Source organism: Lithobates pipiens, unplaced genomic scaffold, assembly GCF_037356315.1.
Source record: "Lithobates pipiens isolate NorthernLeopardFrog02 unplaced genomic scaffold, aLitPip1_a1.2 Scaffold_8, whole genome shotgun sequence".
NCBI lineage: Eukaryota > Metazoa > Chordata > Amphibia > Anura > Ranidae > Lithobates > Lithobates pipiens.
The window spans coordinates 106,255,485-106,269,703 of record NW_027507903.1 but is presented as its reverse complement, the minus strand read 5'-3'; the positions used below and the strand labels follow the sequence as shown (position 1 = coordinate 106,269,703).

The following is a 14,219-nucleotide window of genomic DNA, read 5'->3' as shown; positions in this document are numbered from 1 at the left end:
AATAATGATTTGATTTGGTATATTTTTTTTTTTAAATTAACAAGGGACAACACCATAGTTGTATCTTTGATCTTAAAAACTAGGGGATAATGGTGTTGTGGTAACTTGCCCAAATAAAAAAAAAAAAAGCATAATAATATTATTCTTGATATCACAAAAAACAAAAAGTCTTTGAAAATTTGTTTGCAATAACTCCATCAGTATCACCAGAAAAGCAGCTTCATTATTATCCCATTAAAGAAGAGAATTGTGCGCTGCATTTGGAGATTTCATAATTTGCCACGTCACAAATGTTAATTCTCCATTACGAACGCTAGTTTACAAGACCGACCACTTCTAGCTCGTCCTTGCTTCTGAGCATGTGTGTTTGTACTTTGGACTTTTGTCCGACAGACTTGTGTACACACGCTCGGACAATTCGACAACACACATTTGTCCGCGGAAAATATGAGAACCTGCTAGCCAACATTTGTTGGCGGAAAGTCCGACAACAATTGTCCGATGGAGCATACACACGGTCAGACTTACTGCCAACAGCCTGACATTGAACATTTCCCATCGTAAAGTCCGATCATGTATATGGGCCTTAACGGTATGAATCCAGCCTAAAACAGCTATCAGTGGAACAGGTTAGAAGATCACCTTCCCATTCTGATGGCAACTCAAATTTTGGACTCTGATTTCTAGTCTAGCGGGACACAAACAGCAATAAAAACCTGAGAGGTTCTACATCTTCTTGTTTTCAATATGGATAAAAGTGGTGATCACTGCATCAGTGTCATTGAAAGGGAACTCTGCTATCCACTCCTGGTAACTATACAGACTATATAACTCAAATCTATGCAGAAAAAAAAAAACATTTTGTGTAAGATTACTGTTGGGGTGCCCAAGTCTCTAAGGCCCCTTCCACACAGAACGAAATAAGTCCAAGCAGATCTGCCTGCTCAGCGGGAGATCTCTCCGCTGCTATGCAGAGTGGGCACGGACACCGCTCACTGCTCTCTATGGGGCAGTCAGATGGAAATGGATTGCATGTCGATTTCCATTTGCTTGTCATCTGATCCGATCTACCAGATGGATCCATCAGTTTCTTTAGCGGATTTTATCAGATCGGATGCCGGCGCCCAATAGAGAACAATGGGTGGTCCGATTGGGTCTGCCTAAAAAACAGATAGGCAGACCCAATTGGAGCAGTCCGCTGTGAAACGAGCCTAACAGCCAGGCCCAATTTGCAGAATTTAAAAAAGGACTAAACCAGATTAAAATAAAAAAAAGTTCTGGTGATGCAATTAATACCTCTTTTACGTTATGTTTGTCCTGGAAGAGGTGGGGAAAGACACATTTTTTAAGGAGACTTATGCTGCGTACACACGACAGGACTTAAGTCCGGCAGACTTTCGACGGAGTTCTGACAGAGTTCTGACGGACTTTCCGAATGAACGGACTTGGCCACACACAATCACACCAAAGTCCGACGGATTCGAACGTGATGACGTATGACTGGACTAGAATAAGGAAGTTCATAGCCAGTAGCCAATAGCTGCCCTAGCGTCGCTTTTAGTCCGTCAGACTAGCACACACACGAGCGGATTTCTGGGTCCGGCAGAGTTCTGTCGGAAAAATTTGAAACATGTTCCATTTCTAAAGTCTGTCAGACTTTTGCAAATCAAAAGTCCGCTGCAGCCCACACGCGTTCGAATAGTCTGCCGGAATCATTCCGTCAGACTTTTGATGTTGAAAAGTCTGGTCGTGTGTACGGGGCATAAGTCATAGGTTGTATATTAGATCTCCATTTCAAAGAAAACAATCATTGTGCTAATTGCTAATACTTAGATTATTTTACCAGCTCTTCTGTGAGAACAGAGCTCTCCTTGAAGATACTGCCATACATTTATAAAAGTGTGCAGAGACCATAGATTAGTTAGTTAACTGTTTTGTTAAAATACAATGCATTTTTTTCTGAATCAAAAATGCATGGAAAGTAGGTTATACGGGTTCCAGTGGCATAGTTTACACCAGCGCAGTGTGTTCCAGTTCCACAAAAAAAGTACATGCTGCTTTTTTCCTACACAGAACTGTATTGGAATGCGATAAAACCCATCAAAAATGCACCGGACCCAAGTACAGTGGAAAGAAAAACATGGAAAAAAGAAACGCATCCGCAACGGATCTTAATGCTGTTTTTGTGGTGTGAACGGGCACTGTTTTTTACTTTGGCTAAAAAGGAGAGCGATTAGAACACCTGTCAGTTTTTATTGCTGTTTGTTTCCACGTTTGATAGATCCACCCTCTCTTTTGCCATGTTTACTGTTATCATCGAATATGAAAGAAAACTCAAAATTTTGGGTTGTCCCCAGAACAGTAATAGAGGAGAGATCTTCAAATTGGGACACTAGTTTTGGTGACCCTGGTGACAACTAGTGATTCCCTTAGTTTTAAGGGATTTTCTCTCACTTCCTGTTTTCTCTATGGGACAAGAAACAAAGGGAAATCTCCCCAATGAGAAACAGATGCCAAAAATAACTGACGGGGTGGAACTGTAGCCAGAAGATATCAATGTTAACTATATGCCATTGTGCCGCAGTACATATACTGCGGTGGGGAGACATGTGCAGGCACAATCACGTACATGTACGTGATGTGCCTGCTTTGGGTTTAGGAGCGCGATTCCGGTCCACCCTGCATGACCACTCGGGTCATAGCAATCACATGATCACATGATCACATTGTCAACAAGGCTGCTATGAGCTGTGTTTCCTATGCTGTGATTGGCCCACAACCATCACATGGTACCCTGGTCATGAAGGGGTAAAACCTTCCAGAGCTGAGTTAATCTGTTTAATACTATAATTGTCAGGCACAATTACAAAAAATATATAACACATGAATTACAATCAAAAATATTTTTTTTTCTTGTGCATTTATCAGCCTATAGTAAAAACAAAAATACAGAAAAATCGTTTTAATTAAAACAGTGTAAAAAATAAATGTAATAAATGTCCTTAAAAGTATAAAAACAATTTAGGTTTGAAAATAAGTCAAGTTATGGTCAAGTTAAAGTGGTTGTAAACCCTTACAAACCACTTTGACCTACAGGTAAGCCTAGATTAAGGCTTACCTGTAGGTCCAATAAATATCTCCTAAACCTATATGGTTTAGGAGATATTTGCCCGAAAACAGGCAGGCGTACTGAGCGCGGCATTCTCAACAACGGAGCTGCCGCGCGTGTCAGCTCCCGTGCGCATGCGCGGGAGTGACGTCATCGCGGCTTCGCCGAATGACAGCGGCGAAGCTGCGAGACCCCACCAAGAAGATGGATGCGGCGGACTACAGGAGACAGCGGCGACTTCGCTGGCTCCTGTGTCAGGTAAGTGACACATAATGGACTACTATGCGATGCATAGTAGTCCATTATGCTTTGCCTTTGCAGGGAATGAAAGAGGAAGTAAACTCATCAGGGTTTACTTCCTCTTTAGCTGATGCGTGCTGACACTGCTAAATTTGGCCTTGGCATCTAGGCATCAAAGACCTCTGGCCATGCAAAGGTTAATAATAACAATAAAAAGGATATACTGAGACTCACTTACCCTTCTTTTGATGGACATGGTTGCCACATTCTGCAGTACCACATACTGTACCTCACTAGCAGAAAAATTACAAAAATATTTATTGTGAAATTTAAATGAAAAAAAATAGTAACATGAAAATACAGAACAATGCATGAATATTTTAAATTTAGGCAAAAAATAATTTAGCACCTTCTACCTTAGATAGGTAGGTGCTAGTGCAGGGTTTTGTGTAAGCTGCCAGGTAAATTTAAGCAGGCCTATGCTGTGAGCTAGGCCTGTTTGTTTTGATCTGGGGGCAGGGGAGTGGTTTAGTATAGCAGTAGGTGACATGTACTTCAGCTCTTGGACTCCTCCTCTGTTTCCAGGAAGAATGTTCTGGAAAAGGGGCAGGACAGACAGAGTGCTGGAGTGACATGGGGTGCATGTGAGGAGCTCTGACCAATCCCCAACTAGGATTGGCAGGGGGCAGGCCTCCTACATATACCCATGGTCAGCCTGCTTGGGGGTGTGGAGTTGTGAGCTGGGTGAACTGGATGATGGAGTGTTAGACTGTCATGTCCCGCCCCCCGTCCCTGTCCCCTCTAGGCTGCAGATGGGCATCGATCAGGCTGCACTGATGGCAATGGTGAGGCTGCTGCATAGAAGGCAATGGTGAGGCTTCTGCATTGATGGCAATGGTGAGGCTGCTGCATCGATGGCACTTGTGAGGCTGCAGATGGGCATGGATCAGGCTGCATTCATTGCTATGGGGAAGCTGCAGATGGGCACTGACTCTTATTTTGCTTCAAAGTTCCTGATTTAACATTAAATTTTTTTCCTGAGATTCCCTCTTAAAATGAATGTACGTGTTATACGCCGATAAATATGGTATTTCATATTGACCTAGTATGTGATGCATACTAGCTCATTATGCCTTTGTCTTACAGGGTCTTTTTTTTGGGGGGGGGGAGGGGGGGTTTCCAGAGGTTTACAACCCCTTTAATGGGCTTATTCACAATATTTCTAAGAATAGTAAAAATCCTTGGCATAAATTACACATAAATGTGAACATTCCTTCTCAATCTTATGAGAGTGCATGCACATTAGCTTTGGGCCCTTTTATATTGCTATAGAAAAATAAATATGTTGCCCTAAGGATTTTTTTATAAACTGTTTAACAAATTATTAAAATATAAAATGATCACAGTTGGAATGATTTGTATATATAATATTCTTCTTGTTGCACCACATACTCCCAGTAGTATACAGATTCACACTTCCACACTTGCAGGTTTAAACTTTACAATCAGTCATTATAAATGCTTAGAAATGCAATGAAGAAATTAACATCCGCTTAGTTTCATGCAGATCTCCAAACTGCTGGATCCCCTCTTTTGTCCTGATTTGACAGACATTTGTCACGATAGCACAGCATCTTGTTTCCCTTTCCAGGTCAGTGAAAGCTGATCAGCAGCTTGGAAACATGCAACCTTAACAGGAAACCCAACAGTCCAAGTGATACCAGACTAGTGACAGTTCTTTGTCTGGGTGATCCCCTTGCAAATAATCAGTTTACAGCAGACAGTGCAGCAATCACAAGACTGTGCTATCAGTAAGATGCTATGGGCGTCCCTTCATTGCTCTGTTTTCTGTATAGACGTGTTTATTATCTAACTGAGCAGGCGGTAAATCCAACACATACAGAAGAGGTTTATTTATATCAGCAGCAACTGTTAACACCACAAGGTGCAAAAAAATGTACAGATTGCATATCTCTATGTACCGACTAAAGAAGCAAAGTGTCACAAGCACACTATGCAATGTCAAATTTGGGACATTTTTTGTCATAAACAACAAAGCAACAATTCAGGGCCACTCGGGACCCTTTCCTTAGACTGCTGCCTGAGAAAGAAGTCCTCAGTGTCACTGAAAAGGTTGTTGTTTGTGACAAATAAAAGTTCCACATTTGGTTTTACATGGTGTCACTTCTTTACTTCTAAGTCAGTACATATACTGTATATACTGCAATCTGTACATGCTTTGGCATCGCCGCCCGTAATGATAATGCCACCCATTATTTTTCCACCATAGTACCCACTGCTATGAAGGTTTGAAAAGCTGGAGTGCACTGGACAATACAGACTTTGGCTTACATTGTGAGAGACTCTAAAACTGGATTCACACCTATGGCATTTATAGTGCTTTTTGCATTTTGCAGATTTGCACTTCAGAACGTGTTCCATAGGAAACAATGTTAAATGGACTGTAGTGCAAGTCTGCAAAAAGCACTAAGACTGCATAGGTGTGAATCCAGCTTAAGGCTGGATTCACACCTATGCAGTTTTAGTGCTTTTTGCATTTTGCAGACTTGCACTGCAGTCCATTTAACATGGTTTCCTATGGAACATGTTCTGTAGAGCAAATCTGCAAAATGCAAAAAGCACAAAAAATGCCATAGGTGTGAATCCAGCCTAAAGCAGCCTTTCTCAACCAGTGTTCCTTGGAACCCTAGGGCTCCCTAAGGCTGGATTCACATCTATGCACTTTTAGTCCTTTTTGCATTTTGCGGATTTGTACTACATAATGGTTTCCTATAGGACACGTTTTGTAGTGCAAATCTGCAAAATGCAAAAAGCACTAAAAATGCATAGGTGTGAATCAGGCCTAAGTACCCTAGGTTTCTTCAAGAGGTTGCTAGGGGTCCCTTGAGCAATGAGCAATTTCTGTCTCTTAGATAACTAACCACTGACACCAATGATCTTTTTTAACAGTAAGCTCCAGTTCACACTATGACTTGCACAGGAATGTGCATCATATGTGATTTAGTGCATTGCAGTTTGAGCCCATTCATTTTGAATGGGTCCAAATCACACTGCATCTCACACAAAATAGTGCATGCACTAATTTTGGAAACAGTGCGACAGGATCACATGGTACTTTTGTATCATGCGATCCGGTGCAGGCAAACAGACTGCATTTGGGGTATTTTTAACTTATCTGACCACTGACCACAAATGTAAGGAGCATTCTTCCCACTGACCATCATGATAATGTACCATGAGCTATAGAGGTAGTAATTATTATCAGGTGGTTCCTGGGACCAAAACGTTATTTTAACCGCATGCCGACCAGCCGCCGCAGTTATACTGCGGCAACATGGCTCAGCTGCGCGGATCACCATCATGGTACGTCGTTTATGCGAGTGCCTGGCAGTCTTGATCACCGCTGGGCTCCCGCAATCACTCGGGGCACATGAAGAAGCCAGAACTGTGTGTTCCGGTTCTCTGAGGGGAGAACTGACAGATAGTCTGTTCATACAGAGTATGAACAGACAATCTGTTATCTTCCCTGCACAGACCCCATCCCCCTTCAGTTAGAACACAAAGTAGGACACATTTAACCCCTTCACTGCCCTCTAGTGTTAACCCCTTCACTGCCAGTGACAGTTTTACAGTAATCAGTGCATTTTTATTCACACTGATCGTTGTATTAATGTCAATGGTCCCAAAAATGTGTCAAAATTGCCTGACGTGTCCCCCATAATGTCGCAGTCACAATAAAAATCACTGATTGCCGCCACTACTAGTAAAAATTAAAATATTAGTAAAAATGCCATAAAACTATCACCTATTTTGTAGATGCTATAACTTTTGCGCAAACCAGTCCATATACGCTTATTGCTAATTTTTTACCAAAAATATGTAGAAGAATTTGTACCGGGCTAAACTGAGGGAAAACAATTATTTTTTTATATATTTTTTGGGGGATATTTATTATAGCAAAAAGTAAAAAATAATGCGTTTTTTTTCAAAATTTTCACATTTTTTGTTTATAGCGCAAAAAAAATTAAAACCGCAGAGTCGATCAAATACCATCAAAAGAAAGCTCTATTTGTGGGGGAAAAAGGACGTTGTTATTGTTTGGGAGCCACGTCGCACGACCGCGCAATTGCCAGTTAAATCGACGCAGTGCTGAATCACAAAAAGTGCTCTGGCCTTTGGCTAGCCAAATGGTCCGGGGCTTAAGTGGTTACGGGTTCCTTCATGTTAAAAAGGTTGGGAAGACCACTCCAAAGTGTGGTTGACTTCCACATAGTTTGCAGTCACCCAAAGTATAAGAGTAAGTGGCCCTGTTAGAATGAAATGTTGATCCAAAATAGTTAAATGCAGCAATAAATAATACATACATGTATCTTACAGTTAAATACTGACATAAAATAGCAAAAGGCAGGATTCATTGTTAAACGTATCATTGACCACATTTGCTCTAATACCTGTGACTACGTAGCAATCGAACCAAAGCCTTTGCTATCACTCCAACTTCTGCTTTCGGTGCAAGATGAAAATATAGCTGAGCCACTGCCATGACAACCTGCAAAAGATTATTAAAACTCTCAATCAATTACTAACATTAAATTTTACATATTATATACAGGCAGTCCCCACGTTACGAACAAGATAGATTCTGTAGGTTTTTTCTTAAGTTGAATTTGTATGTAAGTTTGAAGAGGTACTTTTTTTAAGAGTAACTCCAGCCAAAAAAAAATATTTTTACGTTTTGGAAAGCATAGGGAAGGGTTAACTGGCCATGCAGTGATGTGGGATTGCTGATAGGTCCGCCAGACAGTAGGTGGCAGCATATGGTGAGCAGCAAGATGGCTACCTGGCGGTCACTTGGGACCAGGGTGAAATCACGCTGCCTCTGTTCTTAAGTACGAGTCGCATGTAAGTGGCATGTTTGTAACTCGGGGACTGCCTGTATTAGGTAACAGGCAGTTCTAGCCAGAGTGGGTTAGAACTTCTTTCAGCTTTTTATTGCAGTGTATCGGTTTGATTTTGCACACTCTTGGTCTATTTAATTAGTGTAGGAAAACTCCCCATTTCCTGTCAATTTAATGGTTGTCAGAAAGAACGGGAAGTGAGAGGAAATTCCCCCAAAAGGGACACAGTAAGCAATAAAATATATTTTCTAGTAGAGTGAGGAAGATTTAGAACCTCTGTCAGGATTGTATTGCCATCTTTGCCCCCATGAGAGTATTTTTTTTTCACTTCCTGCCCCGGTGATGGGTGTCAGAACAGGGAGAGTAGAGGAATTTCCTCTATGGAGACACAGACAAGATACTGAATCTGAAAAATTTCCCCAGCGAGACACAGACAACGCTAAAAACCCAAGAGATGTTCTAAACCTACCCTCTTCTATCCAACACTGAAAAAAAAGGTTTTGGCTGGAGATAGGCTTGAATTAATTGGTTAAATTACGGTGTGTTCCCACTTATTCTCTTAAAAGCAGTTCAAAAACTTCCAATTATTGCAAACATGTAATCCCAGATATGTAGTGCAGGAACATCGGGAGCTCTGGGCAGTAATTTTCTTCTTCGCTTTTGTTAAATTAGCAATGAGTAGAGGTATAAAGAAGTCGTTTCTTACCGCTGCATTGCGGCTCTGAAGTAGCGGTTTGGTGTTACGGAGCAGGAGGCGGTGGTCTGGGTCCATAACATATGGCTTGCGTTTCACTAGAGAAGATGGTTCTGCCTTGTCTTCTTTTCCTGCTTCATCATCATCTGAACCATAGAAGGCTTTCTCAGGATTTTCCTCAAGGAGAGATTCCTAAGAGCACACAGCAAGATAAGTATATGTACAGATCAAATCTTTTTTGTTTTGGATACAGTAGGCAAGGATTAGCACCCCAGTCAAGTTTTATTGCTCTCTATGTTTCTTATAGGTAGGATCACTGCCTGTATTTGTCATAGTGAACTGTGTCAGGAACCCATGAAACGGGAATCCAAAAATGACCAGAACAAGAGCTGAGGGCAACTTTTGATGGGGGCATTTGTTCTTGTAACAATCGATTAAGAGGGGATAACCCTTGTTTTCAAGGGTTTTCCTTTCACTTCTTATATGGTCCCTAGGACATTAAAGTGTATCCTAAGGCCGCGTACACACGCGGGGACTGTTCGCTCAACTTTGTCCGCTGAACAGTGTTTCGGCGGACAGTCCGCTCGTGTGTGGGCTTTCAGCGGACAGTTTCAGCGGACAGTCTGCTGAACAAAGTTTTTCGGAAATTCCGAAAAACTGTCCGCTGAAACTTTGTTTCAGCGAACAGTCCCCTCGTGTGTAGGCTTGTTCGTCAAACTAAGTTCCGCGCATGCTCAGAAAGGATTTACACGCCGAAGTTTGCATTGCAGTGTATAGGACGTCGTTTTCTAGTCCCGTCGTACGTGCCGTTCACGTCATCGCGCACGGTTTCAGCGGACTGTTCGTTCGTCGTGTGTGGGCAAGTCCGTCCATGCTAATTTTGAGCGGACTGTCCGCTGAAACTGTTTGACGGACAAAGTTGAGCGAACAGTCCCCGCGTGTGTACGCGGCCTTACCCAAAACCAAATATTTAATGTATCTTAGCTTACCGGTCTTTAGATAAGGTACCTGCAATTATGTTTATTTTTTCAGGCTCTTTTTCCTTTTTTTTGCTGTGAACAACAAACTTCATGTCCCTGGATGGCTACGCTCACTACTCTGCTGTATCTATTGAAGGAGCCATGATTACTAACTAGGCTAGACTTTAAGCCAGCCATAGATGGTGCTGCTAAAACGACGGTAAAGCGCCGATAAAAATAGCGCCGCTTTACCGCCGACTCCCACACAGCCCCAGTGTGAAAGGGGCCTAATCATTAAAAAAAAAAAAAAAAATGTTTTGGCTACAAGAGAGGTAGACAGGAAAGTTGTCTTGACTCAAAAAAGTGCTATCAATAGTGAGTTATTTACATAGGTGGTCACAGTAAAATTTGTATCCGTTATAAAAAGGAAATGTAATTGGAAAATTAAAGCTGTTGTAATGGATAACTTTTTTTTTTTTTTTAAACAATAAACATAGTATACTTACCTGCTCTGTGCAATAATACTGCACAGCGTGGCCCTGAAGATTTTTTTATGGGGTCCCCCACTGGTGCTCTCGGCTGCTTCCAATATGTGCATCCATACACTCACACAGTATGGCTTGCCCTGCTGCCTGCTCACTCCTCACAAGTTTTGATTGACAGCAGTAGGAGCCAATGACCTGTGAGTGCAGGGAGAGAGATGAGAGAAACGCTACAGATGGGCACAGTTCTGGATTAAGTGAGGACTCAGGTAAGTATTTAGGAGGGGGAAAGGGAGAATGCAATAAAAATATTGGGAATATTTTGTACCTTAATGCAGGAAATGCATTAAAGTGTTTGTAAGGGCTGAAGGTTTTTTACCTTCATTTATTCTATGCATGAAGGTAACGCTCTGTGCAGCAGCCCCCCAGCTTCCGCTAATACCTACCTAAGCCCCATCGCGATCCATCGATATGCACCAGAGCCCTGGCCTCCTGGGCACTCGCCCTCCTCACTGGCTAAGTCAACAGCGGGAGCCATTAGCTCCTGCTGCTGTCAATCACAGTCAGTGGGCCAATGAGGATAAAGAGGGGGCAGGGCTAACCCGTGGCTCTGTGTGTGAATGGACACACAAAGTTGCAGCTCGGTAGGGAGCCTGCTTGGGTGACCTCACTGGAAGCTGCTTGCTCTGGGGGAACTTGGCATGAGGGAGGGGCTAGAAGTTTCAGCGGAGGACCTGAGAAGAGGAGGATCTGGGCTGCTCTGTGCAAAACTGCTGCAGGTAAGTATAACATGTTTAATATCACTTCAAGGTTAAAAATATCTTGCCTTTACAACCGCTTTAAAAAACAAAATCATCTGGAGTTTATTCTAGTAAATTGGAGCAGTGAACAGGTAACATGGTCTGTAATGTGAGTTGGTCTATAACAGGTATATGCAATTAGCGGACCTCCAGCTGTTGCAAAACTACAAGTCCCATCATGCCTCTGCCTCTGGGTGTCAGAGTCTTGCTATGCCTCATGGGACTTGTAGTTCTGCAACAGCTGGCGGTCCACTAATTGCACATCCCTGGTCTATAAGGTACTTACATTTTGGTTGGGGTTCAAAAACTGGGTCCTTGCATAGCGTGTGAGCATGTTGATGATTACCACTTGCCCCCATTCCTCTACATCAATCAGCAAGTTGCACAGCTTACGATAGTTCTTATGGATCAAATCAATGCGTTCAGGGCAGACCTCTTCAAATGCCATCACAACACTGCCTGCAACCAACTTGGGAAAAAATAAATAAAAGGGTCAGGCCTAGAAAAGCACTTAGTCACCTACAATAATTACATCAATCTAAATTCCTGAAAAATTAGCTCCCTGTACTATCCGCTAATGATAATGGCAGTAAATGTTTTGAGAAATGTCACTGAAAGCTTTGTGATCTGCCAAGATCTAAGGCCACAACATCCAAAATCCCATCTGCTTCATTTGTTGTTTATGAAGGTCGATTACTGTATGTTAGATGTGAAGAGGTTTCATCACATTTTTCTGCTTTTTTCACAAACAAGTCTTATCCGTGGATCAGTGCTCATTCCCTTCTAGCTGTCTCAGGCCTATTAACCCATTCTTACCTGTGGGATGCTTAGAAATGTAAAATTTATGGTACATTAAAATTACAAAAACGTCACCAAAAAACTGCATTTCTATTTAAAGCCACCCACCAAAACGTCACATTGCTTCAACCATTAAAACATTTTCCCAGCAGGTCTGGGGAAGCTCATTGCACACGCTTTTAGTATTTCCAATAAGTATAAAAGACATTTCTGTTCTATATAATTGTTTTCGGTAACCGCTGGATTACACCTCTCCAACGACTGACCTTAAAGTAGTATTAAACCCAAAAGCAAACATTTATTATATTGCAGATTACCAATTCTTAGATGTAATGTCTGCATTCATATTCTTTTTTAGGTCTTCATTTATTTTCATCTGACGATCCAGCCAATAAGTCTGTTTTTCAAAAGGACAAGCTCTCCAGCATAATAAATCAGTTACAGAGATGAGACAAACCAATTACCACTGACAGGGGTGTTTGCAATGATCACCCAAAAACTTGTTTTCTGTAACTGCTTAGTGTTAGCAGGAGTTTGGCTTCAATTTGTTAGTGTATTTAAACTTGCTAGTATATATGAAACACTCAAAAATCAAACACTGGCTAAATCCTGGTGCCTTAACCTCCGCAACATCTCCAGAATTCCACCCTTCCTGACTAATGACACCACAAAGAAACGTATTCACTCCTTGATTATTTCCCGCCTTGACTACTGCAACTCTCCCCTTAATGGCCTACCCTTACGCAGGCTTTCCCCCCTTCAGTCTATTATGAATGCTGCTGTTAGACTAATACACCTCACTAACCAATCCGTGACTGCTGCTCCTCTCTGCCAATCCCTTCACTGGCTTCGTATAAACGGTATAAAATTCAAAATGCTAACCACAACATACAAGGCCATTCATAACATCGCCACCCAGCTACATCACCAACCTCATCTGCAGATATCAACAACATCGTGCCCTCCGCTCCTCCCAGGACCTCCTGCTCTCTAGCTCCCTCCTCTCATGCTCACCTTCAGGACTTCTTTAGAGCCTCTCCCATCCTCTGGAACTCCCTGCCCCGGTATATCCAATTAGCCACTAATCTGTCCACCTTTAGGAGATCCCTGAAAACTCATTTATTCAGGGAAGCCTATTCCACACCCACCTAACAACTGTCCCCGAGCCATCCCCATCAAATCATTCCCTGCATCTATTACCCTTTGTACCACCACCCCCTCTTTTTAGAATGTAAGCTTACGAGCAGGGCCCTCCTGTCCCTTCTGTATTGAACTGTACTATATTTGTGCTGTCCCCCCTCTACATTGTAAAGCGCTGCGTAAACTGTTGGTGCTATATAAATTATGTATTATAATAATAATACTATATAACACTCCCCTCACCCTAGACAATGCTGCTGTGCCCCCATGTGCTCCTTCCTCCAGAGTGAGTGCACTTTAATACGGGAGGTGTGTTATTGGCCAGATCATCAGGTCAAGGGAAGAAAACTAATGCAGTCACAACATTTAATGATTGGTAAGCTGCAATATATTACATTTTTAGTTTTGGGTTTAATACCGCTTTAACAATTGGACCAGGAGTTTCCCTCACCTTCCAGTTGACACTCTTCCTTATCTTGGAGCATGGTTAAAGCCACAATGTTCCACAAAATGATGGCTTTTTCACCATTTTTATATATATATCCACATCACACCTTATGGGCATTAGCTCCACCTCTAGCTGTCAAAAATGTGGCCTTGTTCCAAGCTTTCTGGGTGTGCCCAAGATTAAAAACATTTGACATTCAGTAGTCCACACCATCCACATGATTGGATGATCATAATCAGCTGAGCTTCACCTTATTCACTAAGCTATTCCTTTGCAAAGTGAACAGTTTATTTGCCTTTAGTAAATCAACCCTAATGCGTGTTACATTGTCACTAAACCCACATCATACAAACTACCAATAAATGGTGTAGTACATGCTGTTCATACTCACACAGACACTATGAGATTCCTTTTCTGTATTCTGCAGCAAACCTGGTTGATCATGCTGCTCTCTATCTCCACCTTCTGTCCATGACTCCAATTCACCCAGGGATTTTTCCGCTGTGGTGGCAACTCTGCACATGCTCAGTTTTCAATACGTTTCTATGCTGAGTATTTCCTCCCTATCACATCTGAGCAGCCCATGTGACTACAGTCACACAATGGTAAATGACAGCCCACTCCCTCCCT

The 14,219-nt window shown here is 42.1% G+C and overlaps 1 protein-coding gene across 16 annotated transcripts in view; it reads right to left on the bottom strand.

Annotated features, from left to right (window-relative positions):
- Window positions 1-14,219, bottom strand: part of AP3B2 (adaptor related protein complex 3 subunit beta 2) — a 132,736-nt gene that overhangs the window by 64,960 nt on the left and 53,557 nt on the right. For all 16 annotated transcript variants that reach the window (XM_077471845.1, XM_077471846.1, XM_077471852.1 and 13 more), the window contains exons 7-10: window positions 11,490-11,672; window positions 8,975-9,154; window positions 7,822-7,919; window positions 3,588-3,642 (exon numbers count right to left, since the gene is read on the bottom strand). In XM_077471845.1, coding sequence (XP_077327971.1) covers window positions 3,588-3,642; window positions 7,822-7,919; window positions 8,975-9,154; window positions 11,490-11,672 — 516 coding nt within the window. The remainder of the gene's footprint in view (window positions 1-3,587; window positions 3,643-7,821; window positions 7,920-8,974; window positions 9,155-11,489; window positions 11,673-14,219) is intronic.